The sequence below is a fragment of the Orussus abietinus genome, unplaced genomic scaffold (genome assembly GCF_000612105.2).
Source record: "Orussus abietinus isolate OABI.00-Male unplaced genomic scaffold, Oabi_2.0 scaffold4, whole genome shotgun sequence".
NCBI lineage: Eukaryota > Metazoa > Arthropoda > Insecta > Hymenoptera > Orussidae > Orussus > Orussus abietinus.
The window spans coordinates 849,368-871,895 of NW_019396014.1; the positions used below are offsets into that span (position 1 = coordinate 849,368).

Consider the following 22,528-nt stretch of genomic DNA (forward strand, 5'->3'; position numbering starts at 1 on the left):
CGACAAGGAGGAACGACTTGACATCGACGAAGTGCACTCGGCAATAAAGTGCACTCGATCGGGGCCCGTTTCCACCTGGAAAGGCCTTGCACGCCTCTAGGAAGCGAGAGAGAGCCGAATAACGGAGTTAGCAACAACACCGGGATTCCTGAAAGCAAACCGACGGGATTGCTCGCGAGTGCGGCGGCCTCCGAAGCCGATCGTTAAACTCGCGTAATCGGCGTAATGCTTCAATGAGAGCCGCTGCGGAATCATCGAATCGTCCTAAGTCGTCGAATGAGACCCAATCTGTCCCAGGGACCGTATACAAGGTGCAGCGATCACCATAAACACCATAAACACGATTTAACAAAATTAGTATCCACGGTTCATTAGGCGCCGCGCCGGCATTATCGTCGCGCCGCGCTCTGTGCGACCGGTGACGCGACTCGCGTGCCGCCATCGACGCGTCTCGTTAACGATTTTTCAATAAATTATTACCGGCGAACAACGAACGGTAGAAAAAAATTCCATAAGGCTTTTCGACTCCGTTTTCGACAAGGTCAACGACGCGTAAGTCCATGGGCACGTATCTGGCCCCTGTTTACATTTTTTTCGATCGATAAGGTCTCGTGCAAACTCGCCGGAGCTGTAAACCGCGCAGAGGCGGCCGTAATTCTCCGAGGACATGGGCGAGCCAACTTCCGGCCGATAAATAATTCGACTGGCGATCACTCAGCCAAGGAAGACGAGCCCGAGTCGCTTTCTTCGAGGTTTCGCTCGACGCCGAGCCCCAAACCCGTCACTAAGGAGTGATTAAAATAAAGAAAGAATTTTATAAAATACAGAACACCCAAGAAAATCCCCAAGACGGTCTCTGGAGAGAAGAGACATTTCAACGTTTAAAAATTCCCCCAAAAGAAATAAATCTAACAAGAGGGTCCTGAAGATGAGAATCTTTAATGATTCCCTCCAGGTAGGAGATAATCTCCAAGAAGAAAATCTCGAAGAAATGGTATCAAAGAGGTAAAAGAAATCCCTCCCATCGTGATCTAATTTCCTACATCCAATTCCAGGGAACTTCCTTTCCAGTGGGCGCCCTCCTAATTTGAATTTCTAAAAATTTCCGCCCGAAGTTTGGAGAGCCCCTCGGAATTATACTGAGGATTATAAGTACCCACTTAACCCGGAGTGACCTTAAATCCAGAAGAAACGAGCGAGGAAATGAAGCCTAATTGATTAATTAGAGGTTCTATCGAGGGGGGGAATTTGAATGATTCTCACGGGTGGATGGTTCCCAGGAACACGTAGATTTTTTTGAATGGGGTTTAATGGGCAATTCTAAAAAATTGAAATTTTGTGATTTTTTGTTAAAATGTGAAAATGACATTTTTTTATTTTTGGAATTTTTGAATTTTCAGACCGTACGTCGTTTTGGAGCACCTTGCCTTCTGCAGTGTCCGCCTCGTTTTCTCCCATCTCGGTCGTTTTCTCGTCTCGAGGCATAGATCATAAATTCACGTCGTACCGATGGATCATCGAAACGGCGTGGGCTAGGAATGGCGTCCACCTACTCAAAACCGATCGAGTTAAACGAGCAGGATTTCGAAACCTCACCTGGAGAGGTCGACCCGCTCCCTCGGGTCCGTATCCACGAGATTTCAATTCTCCCCCCCACAAAATACCTCCAGAAAATTCCTCCACCCACCAGCCAAATCCCCAAAAAGTGCCCTCATGCGAGGAAACTCATCTCCCGGGAGAGAAAAAAGAAACACTGGAAAAAAAAAAAAGGATCCGCTGCTCCAAATCGCCGAGCTGCGGAGCAAGGTGTCCCTTTTCCGCGATAAGGAGATTACGAGCGATTACACCACGACTACACCCACGGGAGAAAGTCCCTAGACTGCGGGAAAAATTCCCGATGCCAATTACGCGACTTCCGGTGCTCCGAGTCGTAAGTTCCCCTGTTCGCAAAAAATCCACGAAAATTACCTCTCCAGAACATGGCGAGAGTAATAAAAATCGTGGTTGAGAAGAGGAACCACGGGAAATCCGTGGAACTTTATGTTTTCGAGAATCGTGCGGCTGCCGAGCCCGGGGAGAGAAACGAGGCGCGAATAATTCGAAAGAAATCCGGATAAATTTGCTCCATTGGGATTTGGGTGATTAATAAAAAGTTGAGAAGAGGGACCACGGGAAATCCGTCGAATTTCATGTTTTCGAGAATCGTGCGGCTGCCGAGCTCGGGGAGAGAAACGAGGCGCGAATAATTCGAAAGAAACCCGGATAAATTTGTTCCTTTGGGATTTGGATGAATAATAGAAATCGTGAAGGAGAAAAGGAACCACGGGAAGTCCGTGGAATTTCACGTTTCCGTGAATCGTGCGCCTGCCGATCGAGAGAAGAGAAACGAGTCGCGAATAATTCGCGGAAGTCTTCCGGAGGAAGATTTGAAAGAAACCCGGCAAACATTCGTTCCTTCGGGACTTGAATAAGTGATATAAATTGTGTAGAAGAAAAGTGGCCGCGAAATTCTAATCGGTAAGTCGAGTTGAGCCGACTTGTCGGGCCGTTTATTTTCACCGCCTCCATGAGAACCGGCTCGGGCTTATTTATAGGGTTCGCTTTGTAACGCGTTACGTGGTTGCAGTAGGCCTGCACTTCTCTGCACTCTCCCCTCTCTTTCTTCTTCCATCTTGCCTTCTATCAAAGATAATATACAGAAAATAAACACGTGTCCCCAAAAGACGTAAAACCTCTATTGAAAAATAATAAAATTCTAATAAACAGAAAATTTCCCGAAAAAAAAAAAAGAAGAAGACAGAAAATCGTGAAAAATCGTTCACTCAGGACCAGCTGGCGTCAGTCGCAGCTGGACGCGGCAGCTGGACCGGGGCGATCTCCCATTCGCGTTGGACCGTTCCAAAATGACCAGGTTGGTGCAAGAGGGGCAAAAAAGTACAATGGGGCGAAAGAGGAGGAGAAGAGAGAGAGAGGGAAGCGGGAGCTACCTGGGCGATAACAAAGACCGAGATATCGACTTTTTCGTGCGGCCCGGCCGCGCCTTGCCGACGATTCCGAACCGGCGAAAAATTTACCTTCCCTTGTGACGAATAAAAAACAAAAAAGCAATAAATAAACCGAGTAAAATATCCGCCGAAGCAGCCATTAACTCGAGTCAAAACGAAAAAGCGACAAGTCGGAAAAGCGGAGAGCATTGTTCTCGTGTCGACTACCGCGAGGATTCCCTTGACACTATTCTCATTGCTCTCGTTAGCCTCGACGCGAGCCTAAGTTCGCGATGTTCCTGTAACATTGTAAATGCACCGTTTCGTTGCACTCGAGCCACCCGAGATAATTTAACTCCATTAACCCCCAATTGTCCCGATTAGCGAATCCGAGTCCGTCGGGGCCTCCGATTTTGGAATGTTTTTTTTTTTTTTTTAAATTGAGTTAACGTTACCGCCAGCTATCACTAGTTATTACAGGGGACGCGTTTCGGAGCGATGAACCCGTGAAAAAGAATTAACGGGGGGAGTAAGGAATAATTGGGTGGCAGGAATATGAGAGAAGAGCGAGCGACGCATCAAGACGCATTAGCGACTCTTAGGAAGAGTAATCGCCAGGCTGAAAGGGGTCGTTAGCCTGGAAATTGTCGAAGAAGCGACGTTTAAGGGGGGAAACCACATTAGGAGGCTGGTTTCCATACGTTTTTTATGCATTTTTTTCAGGGTGAAGAATTAATTTTCACAACGATCGGTTCATAAATTTTTAAGCTAGAACTCCCGCGAATCAAGAAATTGCCGATTCGAGAAGAATGCGTTTGTAAGAAAAAATTTACCGAAAACTAGAAATTTCAGAAAATTATCAATAATATAGAGTGCGTATCGAACAATCAGCGATTCCAGCACCATATATAATAATCCTTCTTCTTCCTCATAGGCATTATTCTGAGCTTACAGTTGTTCTTTTCTTGCTTTCCGACCTTCCCTTGATTCGAATAAGTTGCGTCTATTCTGGCGGCTCACGTGCTGCTCATCCATTCGCGAGCCCTCCACCCTACCTGCTGTGCGTCCGAGAGCTGACTCAATGGGCGGTCGGTTTTAGGCTCATAAAGCCGGAACGAATTCGAATTTCGCTTAGAAATTTTGGTAACGTATTCTTGAACAGTTATACTAACAATTTGTATAATAAGAGAAATCCGATTTTTTGAACATCCTAATGTGGTTTCCCCTCTTAAGCGATCGTTGCACTTGGATGCAGGGTACAAGTTGCCCTTGGGGCCTAAAATTGCGGTTTAAAAATACCATCGCGGGAAAATAAAACAGCTACGAATATTTTATTTATCTTCACAGTCAGATCGGCGCGCAGGATATATCCTACGTCCTGGACTAGTACGTAGACCAGTTGAAAATTCATTGCGAGTCGCTATTGCGTAACTTCAAAGAATTGCCCGCAAAAAAAATGCAACCGATGATCGCGTCTCGAAAAATCATGGCCAACATGAGTCATCTAAAATTTCAAACGAGGAATGAAAACATCAAAAATTGTTAACAGTGCATACAAGAGGGGGCACGTCCCGACACGTGGGCACCCTCTCCCGAGGGTGAGTCAAGAGTGGCGAGTCGTGACTTCTGTTTCCGCGCGATCGTAAAGAACCAGGAGCGGCTCGACGACCTCGGGGCGAAACCGCGCGTTTCTTCCGCGCCGTACACATCTAGGCATACGCTGTGGAAGGAGGAGGAGAACTCACGTAAACGGCGGTGACGTTGGCCGTTCTGACCATGTCCCTGACGTCCTCCATCTCGCATCCGGCCAGCCCAGGAGCGGCCGAGGCGACCATAACTTCGCCCATGTCAATCCGGGCTCGTTTCTCCCGACCTTTCCCCGGGGGCCATCCTCTTCGGGGTCCTCGGTACCGCGCTCTCTCTCTCTTTCTCTCCGCTTTCCAAAATTGGACTGGCCGCGCGCCTCCGGACGGGGATCCCGGGGATCTCCTTTTATGGGACTCCGCAAACGCGAGAGGGGTTCCCCCTACGCACTCTCGAGTCAGCACAACGACCAGAACCCGCGGGAATCGACACCGCCCCTTGATATCTCCTTCAGGATTTTATTTACAATTTTCTTCCCAATTTTTGCGATGCACCTCTCCGCGCTCTGGGCGAATTTTCGAAATGTCACCTAGTTTTCATTATTAATCTCTTTTTGGAATCGAGACTTAGGCATCGGAATTCCTCTCCGAAAAGTTCCGCATCTCGCGGACCGTCCACGGTCGGTCACGTGGTCCCGCGCACGTGGGTGGCCCCGATCAGCTGATCGCTGTCAAACGGGCCGCGCGGCGCTCCAAGGCCAAGGCTTCCAAATATCCTTTTACGGTACGTTCAGGCCTCGCGATTCCGCCTGGAAATCCGTTTTCGGTTCCCTCACGTCCGCAAAAGGATCCCCCCGGATATGGATTTCGGTCTGACTCGGTTTTCCCCCCGTTTTGGGGTTAGGTTCCCTCGATGGATCGCCACATTTCTTGAATTTATCCGCGATACAGCAGAGCACGATCGAGTGACTGGAAAATCGCGCACGTGCACAGGTGAAACACTGCCGAGCACCTCCGATTTCCGGAAAAATCGGAAAAATCGAAAAGATCCCTCAACGAAAAAATTCGAAGGATCGTTCACGGAACACCAAACTACGTCCACTTGTTGCGTTCGACGAGGAATTTTCCGGATACCCGGGAATCGCGGAAAACCGAGGCGATCCGACCTCGTCGCCGGCAGAAGAGAGACTGAGGAGCGTTCGAGGTTCGATTCTCGAGCGACTCTCGATGATTCCACGAGCCTGCCGGTCAGCTGACCGACTCGAAGTATACAGATGGAATTGTCACCCTCCCTGCCATTGTCCTGGCTGGTATAAATTTACCTCTGAAAAAAGTCGCACGCGAGAATTCCGATATTTTCTCTCCATTTCCATTTTCCTTTTTTTCTCTTTTATTATTAATACACGCAAATGAAAGAGTGACGCACACGCGCGCGCATCCTTACATCGATATACGGGGAACCGGCGAGAGAATCGAGTCTCTCGAATCGAAGGCGCGTTTTCTCCGGCTCGGAGGAGCGGCGAATTTTTATTCCAGGCCGAGTATTTACGGGAGTGTTTACCCAGGTGAAATGTGTGTTCGCGAGTGTTTACGTGGATGAAATGTGTATTGGCGAGTGTTTACCCAGGGAAACGTGTATTTGCGCGTGTATCTTCTTATTCGCATCGCTCCCCTACGCGCCCCGACTTTCGCCAGACGAGAGCGTACGCTCGTCTTTTTTGTTCTCCCCTCTCTGTTCCCCGACCTTGCTTCGGAATTTCGCGAATTTTCGCCTCGTATTTCGCATTTTCCGTCACCCTTTTCCCGCGATTTCCCCGATTATTGGGTAAACCCGCGCTCTAGTGAACCCGATCGAACTTGCGAATTTCACCGCACGTCACGTGACCCGACCACGTGACTCCTATCGAATCAGATTCGAGAGTTTTCGATCGATTCAAAATGGCGGCGCGTCGCCCGCCTCGGGATTCGGTTTTCGAGTTTACGCTTCCCGTCCCAACTCTACCTCGACTCTAATTCAATTATTCGCAATAACGGAAGCATGAACCAGTCTCGAGAGAGAAAAGGTAAAGAAAGAGCAGGAATTTCGTCATCGACGCGCCCGAAATACCGATAGCTCTTAACGCAACGTCGTTTCCCGTATCGCCATGAGCGCAGTCGCGCTACCGCGAAAGCCTTTGAGTAAACCAACCCTCGATAAGATAGGACCCACGATAACGAATCGAGCCTGCACGTTCCCCTTAACCTCGGGGCGCCTTCAGGATATCTCGAAACTCGAAAGTCGCGATCTTCTGGTCGCAGCTCCGCGAGGGCGCCACTAATCTCGACATAACACCGATAACGAATTACAGCCGATGAGTCACCGTTCAAACTTGCCGCCATTTTGGAAACGTCACTTCCGACTACTCCCCTTGGCTGAAAGGCGTCGTTTTAGAATTCACCGTGATCTCAATTACTAATTTATAACCGCGAAAATACGAAATGCGAGACGCGTCGACCCACCAGGTGTGACCTCGTGATTCCGCGATTGCTAACGCGTCCGCGTTTAAAGAGGGAACGGCCGGCTTAATAAGGGCACTCGAGGCCACTTAGCGACGCCGTCGATTAACGCGTTCGACGAGAAAATCGAGCTGACGCGAAAAGAAACCACTTCTCGGACACGTAGGGAGGAATATATTCGCGGCATTAGTACGGGCACTCTTTGTACCGTATTAATACATGGCCTACAAAAATCGGGGGTATATTTTCACAACAACGTGAGAAATATATGTTGAAAGTGCCCATCCATTTCGCTATTTATGGACATCCCAGACAGATGCGGGCGGCCTTTTAAACCTTCGCGCCGGCTGCCATTTTGTTTCGCCAGGTCACGTGACGGTAAACAGCAACTGGCGCGTCGTCCGAAAAATACGCACGGGAAGAAAACAAAGGCCTGACTTATTAAAAAAGGTGAAAATTGGTACAATCTGAGGATGAATAAAAAAAGGATAAAATCTAGGTATCGATACATGGGTCGATCTGGAATTAAGTCGATCCCTTGCTTCGTTCTTTTTTTTTTAATCGCATCTGAACAAAGGATTCGTAAGATCTTACGAGGTAACTTTTTTTCTTGTTACGCGAGCCGCTTCCAGTCTAAAAATGACCGATAATTCGGCCGCGGTAGGAGAGTCAGATTGCGGAACGATCGGCTCCGGTTTACGGTACATTACACGACGTGAACGATCCCGCAAGGCCGCGGTAGCGTCGGGCATCTAGACTCGGCAACGGGCCCGGGACTTTGTGCGTCCTGCCGAATCGCGATCTGACTTTCCGAGACCGATTTCACGGATTATCCACCCTTGGAGGTACGCAATTCACCTCCTGAGAACCTCTTCGTGGAGGTCTCCGGGACGCTCCGCGGACAAAATGTGAGATTTTACGGTTACACTAGCGGTGAGAGAGGTAAGACGAGCGCCTTACGTAAGGACGTTTTGAGGTTATGGACTGGGTGATGTCAGCCAGAAGACAGCGACTTGGAGATGCAGGTTTTTTCGGGGAGCGATGAATTTAATTACTTAATGTTTAGTTATGAAATAATGGGAGAAAAGAGCTTCATGTAAGCATAAAGTAGTAAACAACCCTGCGATCATACTTGCAGGCTATCAGGTTGACGTCATCACCAAATGATGGTATTAGACTAATGTCTAGTTATTCCTCAAATTAGTTCCATGGCTTCTCATATATTGCCACGGTAACCTCGTAACTTAATCGTATTATTTCTATGATATACAATTCAAGTCATTCATACCTGACGAGTGTCATAGGCGTCTGTAAAGCGTTCCGAATCTCCTCCGGCGAGCTGGTGGTCAGAACTAGTGCCGGGTCCTTTACATCGGTCTTCGCCCATGTTACGATCCATTGTGTCGGAAACATGGACAACTGTATCGGCCTTCGGAGCCCCACCAATATCCACCTCGTGACCCTCCGCTGCTTCCTCCGACTTGCTCTTCACGAAGAGGCGAGAGATCGCACTCCACATTCAACGATCACGGCATCCACCCTGGCGGAAACGACGAACCAATCGAAGGGATCCTCGTTCTTCTCATAGCTGGAAGCGAATCTAGACTAGTCGGCGGCGCGAACCTGTAAAAATCAATTCCCCTGTTAAAATTCTAAAACATCATAAAATCCAGACTACGCAACTACATTCGTGCCCATTTTCATTCACTATCATCGAACCCTGAGACAATTACCCCATCGCAAGAGCTCGGAAAGTAATTTAAGACCGGTCTGTCTTTGATTTCCAAATACAATGCATCGACACGTCTCGAGCCTTATAAACCTTCATCGCTGGGGCTGATTAAATAGTCGATCTCATCGTTACTAAAATGCTCATCGAAACGAAGAGAAAATGTAGCGTAAACCATTGGCTGAAGCATGAAAGAAAAATCCAGCATCCCAAAAAATCGACTCTTCCTGGCTCTTTGAAGGTCGAAGGAGGCCAGGGGTCGTACAACGCGAAGGAGAAGGGCATACCTGTCACCAGGGTGACTTCAGGGCGCGCCGAGACGAGATCGGATGACAGATCTGGAGGGACCCGAGGAGGCCTCTCAAGGCCGCGAGGTCGACCCTCGCCGACGCGATGGGGCTCTCGGCCCGCTTTATCACACAGGGAGGAGGGGTGCACACACTTCTCGAGAACGGCACTTCGCTGCGACACTTTGCGACACTCCGCGGCACGGATGACACGCACGGCGCGGGTCGCGGGTCGCCGGAGAGGCGCGTACCGCGCGCGCGGCCTGGCCTCTCGCACTAGGGGCGTCCCGGCCTCGAGGCTTCCTCGCGGGGACACTCGCGAGGTCCGCGACGAAACGCTCGGCGACACTCTCAACGCGGAACGGCTCGCAGCGGCGACGACGGTTGCGCGACCTGCAGAAAGCCCACGGCTAGGTGGGACTCGGCGAGCGCGAGACGTTCGCCGACCATCGCGGAACGACCGTCAGTCCGAGGGGCCGGAATAATCGACCAATCGATATCTCGAAAGCGGCGAGCGCACTCGGGACGCCGGGACGCGAGGAACGCGAGGAACGCGGACACCGAGGAAAGTGAGGCGAGCTGAAGACTTGCACCGCCGATTGAACAGAGATAATACAGGGAGAAGATGCTGCGCGCGTGCCGTGGTGCCATCTAGTGGCGGAGGGACGGACTACGTAATGGTTTCTACTTAACCAAAAAATGGTAAGGTAGATAAAATCGGATAGATCGCCGTAGAATGACGCAGAGATGAATTCATCTCTGGATTGACGACTTTTAGGGTAACGGTGATGGAAAGTGTACAGATTGTTCTTAGACTTTATTGTGTTACAAATAAGTCCCTGTCATTATGAGATAGCGACATTACAAGTATCTTGATTTTTTTTTTAGTGTTGTGAAATGACATTGAAATCTGAGGAAGGAGGATTCAAGTTGGACTATTTAGGGGAGTCGATCGGGGGTGAAGACACCTGAAAGATGGATTTGAATAAAATTAATGTAATTTACTTCATCGAAATTAAACCACGATTCAAGTGCTTTCATCCTAAGTGATCCATAGAATTATTTAATATCCTCAACGTAATGCTTACATCTATGTATTGGCGTCGCTCTTCAATAAATAATATATAGATATATTTATATATTTTTCTGTACCTAAGTAAATACAGTGAGTTATACTTTAAAAACTTAAAGTACATTAAAGCTTAAAACAATGGTGCAACGGGACGTTACTACAAATAGACAATATAACCGATCTGAGTTTTCTTTCTTTCTTGTTTTTTTCTAACGGATGATCTAACGACCCATCTCGCTCACTCATACTTCCTTTCTCTCTCTGCCAAAATTACAACGAAGACAAGGAACGAGAAATTAGACGCTTTATTACATGACACTGACATTTAAATATTCTGCAAAACGACGAGCATCCCCCACGGCAGGAGAGGATACATTTATACACTTAGTAATGCCGGTACACGTGGGTACGTATGCCTAATTTGGTTTTTACTAACGGTCGGAGCTGCAGTTCGCCCCAACACGAGTGGTGGTAAGTATCTCTTGGCCTCTTATTCCGTGGAATACGTGACGTGGCCATAGCACCCAAAGTCAAGAGGTCTAACATCCATCAACGAGGAGAGTACGTCTCAAATTTGCAAAGTTCTTGGATCAGATCTTTTGATTCAGTTTGTTACCAAAATTGCAAAATCATAACCTCTTCGTGCTATGCAAAACGATGCATAAGATTGGTCAGGAAGACTTTTCGACTTGGTTAAAGCGAAACCTATAAATAATCTTTAAATTTAAACATTTAATCGAACCACGCCATAAAAATTTACAGATTGTACAAACTGCAGAAATTTTTGTGGCCTGGTTAAAGAATTTTTCTCTTTGATCCGTAAAGTTTGTCTATGCAACGTTGCAAATCTGAATCCTATACGTATAATAACTATAACGCGCCGATTAAATACGACGAATCACTATGAGGTATTATCCACCTCCAGACTAAATGCACGATTGGGCGAAATGAACGCGAAATGTAAGCCGATACAACCGGCATGATGACAGACCAGAGATCTGTCATTACACACGGCCAGGGAAACGTCTAGCGAATTCTTCATTAATTTCTAAAAGTTGTTTCCATTTTATGAAAAAGAAATATCATGGCACATATTTCCCCAGTTGCGGGCGGATTTTTAATACGATCTATCAGCTCGACGTTTCTCGGCGAAAACTGCGGAATGCACAACGAAAAACTACCTAAACCATCAACGAAACATGCAAAAGTTAACATTCGAGACATTAAATCAAACCAGTTGATTGAATTTAATCTTCCTCTCACAATAATTGGCAGATCACATGATCCGAACAGCCCTCAATCCCATTATGTATCGACAACTAGGAGTTTCTTGAATTTGAATGCTGAGAACTAGTACACGTTACTTCTCAATCTGCTAATACAAATCCCACATAGGATGGATGCCTCGAATCAACAAAGTCACTTAGAGAATAAAGACGAACATAGGAAAAATCCTTGGCAAAGGTTGACGATACCTTATCGAAGGTGTCGACAGCAAAGAGAACTGTTTCAAAGGATCCTTAAGGATACTGCAGACGGAAGTAGACTTTTTTTTGCGAGCTCCAGATGAGCCCCCGAGGTGCGCTACGTGCTCGGAAAACGATTCTCTGGAAGAATGTCAACTGCGAAGTCACTTCCCGAGCCTTTCTGCGAATTTGCCCTTGAACATTTGCGTATCTTACTTTTGGGCGCATTAGGCATTCGTTAGGACATCGATCACGGCCTCTAAAATAATTTCGGCATTACCGACCGAGGCTGGTCGTAATTCATACTTTGTCTCGTACCTTCCCCTCCTTTATACCTTTGTACTTCTTACCAATTGTTCATTGCAATCGTTAGTGGAGTAATCGGAGACAAATAAAAAATAGAATAACAAAGGAATCCGCCTCTGACCTTCGGCGATTTATGTTGCATTTAGGAGCCCCCTGTGCTCCAGCGTATCACGCAGAGAATTGAACAGGTGCATTTGCTCTTCGGGTTTCAAGCTGTACACCTGGAGATGAAATTGAAATACTTCAGATTGGTCGATTTCAAAAATAGTTATACGACCTGTCACATGTGCGACTCTTTCACGATCTTTTACTTGGCAAGCAAAGTTCTCTTTGTCAAACTTACCTGTTGCAGGATTCTCTGCGGTGAATCGGTATGAATGAAAGAAGTGATATACACATTGACGAAAGTTGCCATTAAGTATTGACAGTCGAATCTGTCCATTATTCCTCCGTGACCTGGAATCACATCACCGAAGTCCTGGAAGGGAAAACAATTATAAATGGTGTCTTTAATATTTTTTAAAATGAAGAATAAAAAGAAATGATAAGACACCTTAATTTTGAAAGCCCTCTTGAAGCCACTTGCGAAGAATCCCCCAAAGGGACCGATCACAGAACTAAATACTGCCATCGACAAGGAGTGCAGGAGAAATGGATAGACCATTATTGTGGATTTCATGTTAAACTGCAAAACGTAAATTGATTGATGAACAAGGAACAATTATGAAGGAAATCTGTAATAGGATAAAAGCACCGCATAAAACATGTACAAAGAGATCTATAAATTGTATGAAAATTTTTACTCGTAATTGACGCACAGCACAATGTCGCGTTCAAGATCTTGATAGGGAGAAAAAAAATTGAATAATTAACAAACAAGTTTACCGCTTTAGTGAAGGCTCGCAAAAACTCTGGTAGATGATATTCCTGGGGTCGGAAAAGACTAGAGGGTTCACAGTCCATGGTCATGCGTCCCAGAACTTCACTGTACTCGATCGGACACACGAAGTAGCGGTATTGACACATCACGTACGATACCTAAAACCGATTAACGTCAATGACCTGACATAATCTAACCTCCATTAAGGAAGCACTAACTTCGGTTAAAAAAATATTAACGCACCAATAGTCCTAGTACGACAGTCGAAATACCGCCACCGATGAATCCTTCCCAAGTCTTCTTTGGTGATAACTTAATCAAGGGCGTTCTTCCAAAGAAGAAACCAAAAACATATGCCATTGTGTCGTTAATCACAATCATGCTTACTGGTACGATGAACCTGGGGTAAATAACATTAATCATAAATTATTTTTGTCCTAAAATAAAATTGTTCGTTCAATGTTGCACAAGATACTTACCATATCAATCCTTCGAAGATATTTTTAATAATCAAATAGCTTTGCGTCACAACGATTAACAATGCAACGTGAGTCCACGCAAAAAGTGAGAACTGCTTCATGTAATATTTCTTAACGAGGGACAGAACGAACCAAACGAAGCCCACAATGTAGAGGCAAAATGATATGAATCGGTGGTAGGTTACGAGCACTCGCAAATATTCCTGGAAAGAAAAGTATCTCAGTAATAAGGCATCTCCTTGCTTGCCTATGAATAAAATAGGTCATTCTTTAAACTTCAGTATAGTTTCACAAGGTCGTTCCCCTTAATGCTATTTTAGCATGATGCCGGAAGCCCCAACAAATGGTCAGGGAAGCCATTGTGCCACCTTCGATGATCAGCTAAGACCGTTATTATTGATTTCATGTCAACGTCACCATGTCACAATGGCAGCATTTCAAATCCAATGTCACTCTACCTATCGCTAATACTAACCGTACGACTAATTACCACTGCAAAGTAATCCATCAGGCTTTCTCCGTAAAAGAAATAATTCGAAGTAACCAAGAAGTACCAAGACAATGATCGGAACCATGGCAACCCATGTATTCTGTAGACAGCATAACCAATGTTGATAATTTCTTCGTAGCACTTTACTTGCACGACTAATGTCTGTGAAAAAACATCATTGTCATTAAATAAATTTTATGCTCATAATTATAAATGCAAGTAATGGTTACAATTACTCACCGTGATCATTAACGCTAAAGGTCCCCCATAAATAACAAGACAAAATCCGGCTATCATCAGCCATGCTGAAATGCCCCGAATCACCCAGTTTCTCCAACTAAAAATTAAAGAAACGTATACCATTATAAAAACTCTCCAGTTATTACTCTAACTACTTTAATTGAAAGATTGTTACCGGTCTGGCAAGTTAGACAAGGCTGTGTGCAGCACGTTTGGTATGTGATTCGTCCCCTGAGGCAAGGTTTTGGCCAGCTCATCAACCTCGAGCTTGGCATCGTCTTCGGACTCAACGTCTTCCTTCTGTGAAGAATACAATGTATTGGTTAATCATTTTACCCACTGTGAAACTAACTTCAGCTGCAAAAGTATCTCTTAATTCGGTCCATTCGAATATCTCGTTTTAATTAAACGGTTATTCATTAATGATTACAGCCATCAAAACAAAGCATAATTAGCAATTTGTTGGTCCATTGTTGACTATAAATTTTCACTGCATACGTAACCTTGCCATTAATTGGCTTAGCCCACTTATGTCCCTTAAATTCTTTGAATCAATAACTGTGACCAATTAATTCTTGACCAGCCTCAATTTATTCCATTAAGTGGCTGGTCTGAGCCTGATCTACTTCAAGTGATACTGTAATTGTAGTTACTCGAATTACAATTGACTCCTCTTTCAGTCAGTCAAGTAGTAATGTTTCGGCATACAAGCTTAACGATACCAAAATTTCTGTAATATAGCCGTACTAGCGATGGCACAGTTAAGATTACTTCAAATGAAAAAATAGGAAACATTCATTTAGATATGATAATCGGTATAGGGAGAGATATCAATTATTGTCAATGAAAAAATGTTAGTACATATGAAGTAGGCAAACTAAAATACTCCAAGGCAATGAGATAAGGTAGACGTACATAAGCATTGAAGAACGATGACTAATACACATTAAATTCAGTGAAGTAAGTAGCTTATCGCATTTAGAAATGGGTTAAAAAACGATACGCAATTAAAATAATTTTGTGGCCATTTTATGTCAATTCTAGAACAAATGTGACATTTTGCAGACGCATAAAATAAAAAGGGGCAAGAAAACTAAATCCTACAGCGATAGCAATTTTGTGAATGCAAACATATTTACACTTACATTGAAGTGATAAGATAACATAAAACAAGATGAAATACCTTAAATACTTGCTATATCAAGAACCGTTAAGAAACAGCACCGACCGCATGGATCCTATTTTCTGTCAAAATCAAACGCTTACTCATTCGATCGAATCATTGATTTTTCATTTCGTCTCACCAAGTATCACTGACAGCTTCCTCGAAGATGCATGGGACATTCAATTGTAGAGCTAATTTTTACTTCGAAGGATGTGAACCAGCCCTAGTGCTGCCACTTACAAAAATAGGAAACATCAAATGATATATCATGACATGAAAGCGAGGGGTGGCAATGGAACACAAATACCTGTCACTGTCACGATTACAGAACTTTACAATAAACAAAAGCCACGGTCCTCTGCCTTAACCTAAGCGTCCAACAAAACGATTAAACGTGCCGGAGCAATTAATCCGGCCGAATTAATGACCCTTACGTGGTCTTCGTTGACGTCTTCCTTCTCCGCCTTTTGGTCGACGGCGTCGGCGGTGTCCGCGACGGTCCTCTTCCGGAGATCGGACATTTTCACCCTGGCTTATGACTCACCGTCCGAGGAACTTAAAATCGGGCAAACCACTGTGACCGCGGACGAGCGAAACTTAACTGCATATTTACATGTTTAAATAATTGATGAAACCAAACGGACGTGATGGGACAGATATCGGTGGGCGCGCAGGACGAGTGAAGCGGTCACGGCGCAGGTTGGCCCGAAAGGCGTTCGGCAACGCTCGGCTATCTTCGACGGATCGATACAGACGCGCCGCAGGCGGGAATTTCAAAACCCAGAAACGCAGTAAATGGGATTGTCGAAAGTGGGGCTCGCCAATACATTCCACGTTCCGTTTCTATCGAGCAGACGGAATAGTCTCGACTAGAAATAAAGTTTATATTAAATCATAAAATGGCAGAATCGACGACGACCCACGGACATGCGCGCGACGCGCGTTCGACGAAAAGAACGTCTTGTTTAAATATGGTAAAGTTTATTCAATAACATCACAGATACGATAATTATGTACATAATTGTCTGCTGTTGAGAAAAATTGGGTAGCGGATAAGGGGGGCTTCCTTCCTTTCGATACGCGGATGTACTCTATGGATCAGCGGTGTTACGTGGCGACGATAGCGGAGTTTCCACCGGACCTGGCAAGAGAGTGTTCATTACCCTGGACACGCGCGATCACCACGTACTACCGTTGCCTACGATTAAATGTTAGCACCAAAAGTACTAAATGCCAACTAACGGCGCTCCGACGGGGAGGCCTTCGGGTTTCGGGAGTTCGATCATTTAAAAAGAAACGTGCAACGCAGCGAGTTCACGTTAACTCCGTCGCTATTAATCACCATAGTCGACCAGGTCTACGAGCACCTGGTTCACAGTCCATTAAATTTTTGTCAAGGACGAATCCAACAAGTTTCGCCCTGTCTCTATTTTGGTAAAGGTCTTACCTCCCTTTCCTTCAATTTGGAAAGACTTTCCATTTACTATTTTAACCGCTGATTGGATTCATATTGTATGAACTCCTTTTTGATTTTCACGCATCTTTCCTTTCCATAATGAGTTTAACTGAATTATTTCCTGCATTTTGACAGATGCCATCAATGCACATTTTGGGCTCTTTACTGAGAGTCGTTTCATTTACCGATTATCATCGAACCATCCTTATCGCGTACATCATCTATGTAGGTAATACACTTCGGTGTTCCCCTGGCCATAGTCAAAACATAGCACCACTTATAATTTTGCAGAGAGCACCTTGGGTCTATATTCCATGTAATTCTAACTCCCAAACACTCGAAACCTCCCAACTGAAAATCAGCTGATCAATCGACCGTCAATTTAGACGTTATCCCTCTTATCGCACGAGTCTACTGAAGCAGACGCTGATAACCGAGTTGTTTCGTCGAAACAAACCATACACTTCGCCACAAAAAACCAGACAGATCAACGACAGCAAAGCCTCCTTAATACAAAATATTAAACCAGCACCGCTTATTCGAAGATACTTCCGACCATCTACTTGGCTTCTCGACGCTCCGTCCTAATATTTAAGTACCACAAGTTTTACCAGACCTAAGAAGCGATCGTCTCACGGGGAAATCACGAGACAACTCGATTACCACTTACGTACCTTTTTTCACTGCACATTTCCGACTCGTAGACACACCTGAATCGAAGCTTCTCATCTAACCTCTTAGAGGTTAAGTTGCATTTCTCGTGATGTGCGAAAGGTTAGTAGACAGTTTCCCACGATGCAGAAGTTCCTCGTCTGCGTGTCGAGGCCTATCCCGGACGAGGATCGGCCTATCCGTCGACCATTGATTTAGCAGTTATCGCTCTTATTGTATAAATTGTCCTCCGACGAGGAGAGCTTCTCGAATACGTATAACTTGAGTTGAGCGTCGTGCCTCTGAGGAGGCGGTGCGGACTCGGGCTTCGCGGCGTGGGAAGCGCAGGAAGGGTCGACGGTGCGCGGCAACAGAGTGCGATTAAGCTCCGGCATCGAGGCAGTGGGGTCCTTGAGCGGCAGAGTCGCCTCTCTGAGGGAATCCGTCGGCGACGGTGGAAGCACCACTTTCTCGGGGGCATTCTGGATGAATATCACCCTAGAAGACGGACAGAATGAATTAAAATTCTCGACTTGCATCACTAGGTTAGGTAGGTGAGGTTAGATCTCTCGCCGGATTACCTGTTAAACGCACGCCACTTCCTGCAGAGCATGATGTACGCTTTGCATTGGATGTACATAAAAACGAGTCCCCCGGTGGAACCTATCACAACGACGATTAGTTTCGTCCAGAAGGGCCAATCGACGTAACCTCTTCGGGCCTCCTCGACAGAGCGCTCGACCAGCACGTACAGAGACCAGGCTACGCAGAGGGCTGCCACTGCGTGGAAGGCCACCGCACACCAGAGCTTACGAACCTCCAAGGCAGACATTTCGAGTTTCTCCCACTGAAACAACATAACTTATTAATTCTGTTTTCTACCAAAGAACTTTAAAAAACAATCATCGTCCCAAAGGGACATTTTGTTATAATTTATTGTTAATTATAACCTCCAAGAAGTGTCCGACAGTCTCCAGGGGAACGATCATTGGGTTACCTGGATCGATTGAATCAGGAGACCACGTTACTTCTTCTTTTGACTAACCTCTGAGAAAGGCTTTGTCTTGGCATGCATGATGAAGGTGAATTTGCACAGTTCGCAGGCACGCGTGTCCGATGCCTTTATCCATTGTTGAAGACAAGCCTGATGAACATAACGCAGACTGCCGCTGCAATAACAGGGTGCCAGCAGGGGCGCTCCGACTTCGCCTTCGCAGTGGCATATTCTTCTCGAAACAAAAATGGCATCATAAATGGTGTAATCGCAAAAAGTTGCCATATGTATACATGTCTCCTTAACTCTAAAGTTATTTCATCTGGCAGTTACTCTTGAGAGTGGCGCCAAGTTAATTTGACGTTACACCTTGGGTGTGCCAACATTATTCAATTAATTGTTATACGTTGACAGGGTAATCTAACGTTGACAGTTGCTACAAGAGACTCGACTTAAGTCGCCTTTTCGAAAATAGCTAAAGATATCCCTACGCTCGTGTGGTCGGTATAAATGTAGATTGCTACACACGGAGATGAAGAAATCATTACTTTGCACTCGGTGCACTCCGATAACCAATCTCATTCCTATGGTATCGTTCATAATACATGAAGGTCTATCTAATGAAGCGAAAGTATTACTGCATGACGATTAAAGACAGCGCGTGACTATCTGTTACGTAAAATTTGATAGAAGCAGCTATTGTTGACTGGAGCCAAACATATATTCAAAGAAATTTTGCAAAAAATTCCTTGAAAAGGGAAAATAGAACAACCTAGACTGAACACCTTTTTATATAATTTACACTGTGAATAAAAAAACAACCAGCATTCCAGTCAGACATGGTAGAAGCATTTTATTATTCCATGGTCAACTCTCTGATCCATATTCGCAATTCTCCCTGTGGTACTGATTCACAAAATTACCACTCTGTATTCTTTGTCTGCCTGCACACTTTAATATGCGTTGCCAAACGCGATAAACGTAAATAATGAATAACGCCAAGAATGACTTGTAAGAATAAATATAAAAAATACATATTAGCTTGTCATTAACCTCTTGCGAGACGCAGTTCAATCTTTTGTCCAGTTATCGCGTTGCCTGCATCCTTCATATCCGATATCTTTGTCGTGTTCCCCAAACTTATCAGGAATGCGATAAAGAATCGCCAAATTGCTAGCAATACCTGTTTCTTGGAAGCTAATTGAAAATTCACATCATCCTTAACTAACCGCAATCGTTTCCCTTCAACAGGCGTAATTGCTCTTGAACCTACTTTCAATTCAGCCGACCTTCGGCACTCCATTCTTTTCACTCTTTACGACTGAACTCTGTTCATCGTCATTATTTTCATTGTTTCAACGAGGCTCTCCCGGATATGTCTTTGTTAATTCTGGAACAGTTACGACTCCAGGAAGTAAAGCGCGACTTAACCTCTACCCGCTAGTTTGTAAAGTGATTCAAACCGGCGTTAAACCAATAATTAGCACATAAAATACAAGAATAGATCTGTACAATGAAGTCCAATTAATTGAACCACTGGTTTAAGAAACGTAAAGCGATTTGAATCGGTTTTTTGATTAAGAGTTTCACGGAGTATCATTACTTTATATCCTTTTCAAACTGTTTGCGACACTTACCGACAAATGTCATGTGTGCTCGATGACAGCGTGCTCACTGATGAGTGACAGTGATCGGGTATGACTGTGACGACCCTTGCATATGCAGTTTCCTGTACAGAAAATTAATGTGGCATATTTAGCTGAACAAGGAATATATTAGACTAAAAAATGACAAATATTTATGACAATTGAAAAATGTAGGTATCGCGATAATGTGAGAAGAAAGTGAATGCAGTTTTTTCATAAATTTTGTAATCTAATCATTGAAGGACATCTGTTGAACCAATCGTAGAGGTAGTTCAATGTTACATTGGTATTAATTAAAAAATTATGCATGGAAGTAAGCAGGAATAATGTATACAAATTATTATTCCGTAAGAAAAATAAGTGGACTTCGCTGCATCTCATTTGGTTAAGCTTCTACAGCCAGACCTTGTTTCACGGACTATTCCTGCCAGCATATCTAAAATTATTCTTGTATTTATTTTGCACTTTCGTTTAAGACAGTATAGCAATAGCTTATAAATCACTGAAAATAAATTTGCGAGGGATTAAATATGCATCAATAATACTTCGATTGTGAAATATTGACCCAAAAATGAAAAAGAACTACAGTAAAACAGTACAGTAACAACAGTAAAATTTATGAAGAACCTTAATTCCACTTGCACGTTCTAAAAGTGCTATTCCAGGAATAATCATGATTTCATGTTTAGTGATATAACTTGTTCTATTTACAGAATGTATTGACGTACTCTAAAAAAATGATATGTAAGTCTGAACTTTCGATGTAACAGATAATGGATGGAATGAACTCACAAGGCAATAATTGATAGACTAGGCAATTTCCTTATCCACTATCACATATCTAATGCACATGCAGTTTATAAATATTTATTATTTTTTAAATTTCTTTAATTGCTCTTTATTCACAAGGATTGAGAAACACAGAACAGTACAAAATTTACAATAACGCAAAAAGAATTTAACCATCTGAGTGATATTAATTTATATAAACAAGTAACCATGAAAATTAAAATGAAAGTTTTTAATATACCTGTGGTTTCCATTCGGTGGACAATGGTTCACCACTTGCTGGACTGGAATTATTCATTGGGCCGAGTTGCTGTTGCCACTCCGGCGGACCAACGTTAATTTGATGTACCGGCATAACGCTGCACTTATAAGAGACGTTGCTGATCACAATAGAAAAACTTTTAAGCGCATCCTAGAGAAAGTTTGGTCATTCATGTCGTGGAATGACAAAAATTCCCTCAATCAAGACAATCCTTTTTTCAACCATCACAAAGAACACCTTGATTTATGAACCCGTTCACAGCCTAATGTCGTTACCGTGAATCCTCTGGCAGCTTAAATCGCTCCATAGATTAGCGATTACCATTTTACGTTTTTCAGTCTCAGGCCACTCTTCCCAATCGACATCAACTGAAACGTGCCTCCTCTTTTACATCGATGGACTCGTCTCGCTGGCACTCGTAATGCAGACGATGAAGTTTAAAACCTGCATTAACGGTCAGAAGCTTCGTGCAACGATCGTAATAATCACTCGATAAGGAACAGACTCACTCGACGACTAGCAACGTTACAATACTCATAGTTTAGAGTACTTATCGTAGACTTGTCAACTTCCTATAGTATCTGTCATCGCAGGGGCACCCTTGCTCTCAGTAAGCCTGCTTTTCAACGCAGAAGAGACTATTCGCTCACCATCCAGCGAATAAGTACATCTTGACACCCCCAATTTTTACTCTGTCGGACGACAAAGAGGCGACTCTGGTTGCTCCGGAATCGCCTCGTCGAGAAATTGAGGTTAGGGCCTCCCGGGGTCAAACGAGACGAGACTCGAGGCTGCTTTGACACTTGGCTCGAGTCGATGACACAACGAAGAGGATTACCATTTCGAGCGTGAGAGAGGATCGATTCGCCTTTTCGTCGGGAACCACGAGAAATTCACTGCCATTGCTCGGCCGTTCATACCCCGTTCTCAGGGCCGACGCCGAGGCTCGCGTTGCGCGATTCCACACGCGAAAAACTCGACGTCATCCTCGGGGAACACTTCCTTCACGGACAGACCTGCACCAAGTATTTTTCTGCTGCACCAGCCAAGCACAGACGCGTAGGCGTGGTCAAGCGGCAACAGCCAATCAAAAGCCGTCTGTGTAGCACATCTCAACCAAGATGGCGGCCGAATAACGACGAATCCAGACGCGCGATTTCAACAACCTATGGACGCTCTTCAAAATTTCCGCGTGCCGTTATTCTATTAATCCTTGCTATAAATTTAGAGTCCGATTGGTCACTTCCAATCTAACCTGCTCACGGATTCGAAGACGATGCACGGAAAGGAAAGCCAATTTCAAGCAGAGATAAGTTGGATGAGCGTCAACGATCGAGATTGGTTGCAGGACGGTGCCAGGAATAAATATGTGCTGCCATCTTGCGGAGCTATTAGATAGGTTATTTAGGAAGGGTTATCTAGTAAGGGCGAAGATTAAACGGAAGGTCGCAGTCGATAAAGACGAAGAACTCACAATAATTCCTCTAATTGAAGCGAAAAATCCATGGGGGCAGTTTAACTCAGGGTGCACCATTTCAAATTAATAATGGAGA

At 44.6% G+C, this 22,528-nt stretch overlaps 3 protein-coding genes across 10 annotated transcripts in view; all 3 read right to left on the minus strand.

The window, feature by feature from the left end:
- The window catches only part of LOC105695584 (patronin), a 36,773-nt gene extending 27,174 nt beyond the window's left edge, over positions 1–9,599 (minus strand). For all 6 annotated transcript variants that reach the window (XM_012417283.2, XM_012417285.2, XM_012417284.2 and 3 more), the window contains exons 1-2: positions 9,080–9,599; positions 8,352–8,686 (exon numbers count right to left, since the gene is read on the minus strand). In XM_012417283.2, the coding sequence (XP_012272706.1) occupies positions 8,352–8,582 (231 nt within the window). In that variant the 5' untranslated portion in view covers positions 8,583–8,686; positions 9,080–9,599. The remainder of the gene's footprint in view (positions 1–8,351; positions 8,687–9,079) is intronic.
- A 284-nt stretch (positions 9,600–9,883) lies between these two features.
- On the minus strand, positions 9,884–15,860 carry LOC105695585 (phosphatidate cytidylyltransferase, photoreceptor-specific). 3 transcript variants are annotated; one of them, XR_001103647.1, is made up of 11 exons: positions 15,612–15,698; positions 14,188–14,312; positions 14,013–14,109; positions 13,758–13,934; positions 13,283–13,485; positions 13,047–13,203; positions 12,809–12,961; positions 12,477–12,608; positions 12,267–12,401; positions 11,936–12,144; positions 9,884–11,876 (listed from the first exon to the last, which is right to left on the minus strand). XR_001103647.1 is itself a non-coding variant. In XM_012417288.2 (10 exons), the coding sequence occupies exons 1-10, from the start codon at positions 15,696–15,698 to the stop codon at positions 12,055–12,057; spliced, it is 1,341 nt and encodes a 446-aa protein (XP_012272711.1). In that variant the 5' UTR covers positions 15,699–15,860; the 3' UTR covers positions 10,112–12,054. The 3 variants fall into 3 exon arrangements, 2 of the variants coding, with proteins under 2 accessions (XP_012272711.1, XP_012272709.1); XM_012417288.2 differs by having other exon boundaries at positions 10,112–12,144; positions 13,773–13,934; positions 15,612–15,860; XM_012417286.2 differs by having other exon boundaries at positions 10,112–12,144; positions 15,612–15,859.
- A 256-nt stretch (positions 15,861–16,116) lies between these two features.
- LOC105695586 (E3 ubiquitin-protein ligase MARCH8) lies at positions 16,117–22,019 on the minus strand. Its single transcript, XM_012417289.1, has 5 exons — positions 20,955–22,019; positions 19,916–20,007; positions 18,330–18,510; positions 17,866–18,131; positions 16,117–17,782 (listed from the first exon to the last, which is right to left on the minus strand). Exons 1-5 carry the CDS (start codon positions 21,066–21,068, stop codon positions 17,500–17,502), a joined length of 936 nt encoding a protein of 311 aa, XP_012272712.1. The 5' UTR covers positions 21,069–22,019; the 3' UTR covers positions 16,117–17,499.
- Positions 22,020–22,528: the final 509 nt, after the last annotated feature.

What these genes read in the sequence shown, in the direction of transcription:
- LOC105695585 (XM_012417286.2), bottom strand. Translation starts at nt 15,698, where the DNA reads ATGTCCGATCTCCGGAAGAGGACCGTCGCGGACACCGCCGACGCCGTC. An exon ending in CAGTGGTAATTAGTCGTACG is followed by an intron (nt 13,486 to 13,757) that starts GTTAGTATTAGC and finishes TTTTCTTTCCAG; the next exon opens with GAATATTTGCGAGTGCTCGT. An exon ending in CTGTCGTACTAGGACTATTG is followed by an intron (nt 12,962 to 13,046) that starts GTGCGTTAATAT and finishes AATCGGTTTTAG; the next exon opens with GTATCGTACGTGATGTGTCA.
- LOC105695586 (XM_012417289.1), bottom strand. Translation starts at nt 21,068, where the DNA reads ATGCCGGTACATCAAATTAACGTTGGTCCGCCGGAGTGGCAACAGCAA. An exon ending in CCACCGAATGGAAACCACAG is followed by an intron (nt 20,008 to 20,954) that starts GTATATTAAAAA and finishes TTTTCTGTACAG; the next exon opens with GAAACTGCATATGCAAGGGT. An exon ending in AGCACACATGACATTTGTCG is followed by an intron (nt 18,511 to 19,915) that starts GTAAGTGTCGCA and finishes TGTTTCGAGAAG; the next exon opens with AATATGCCACTGCGAAGGCG.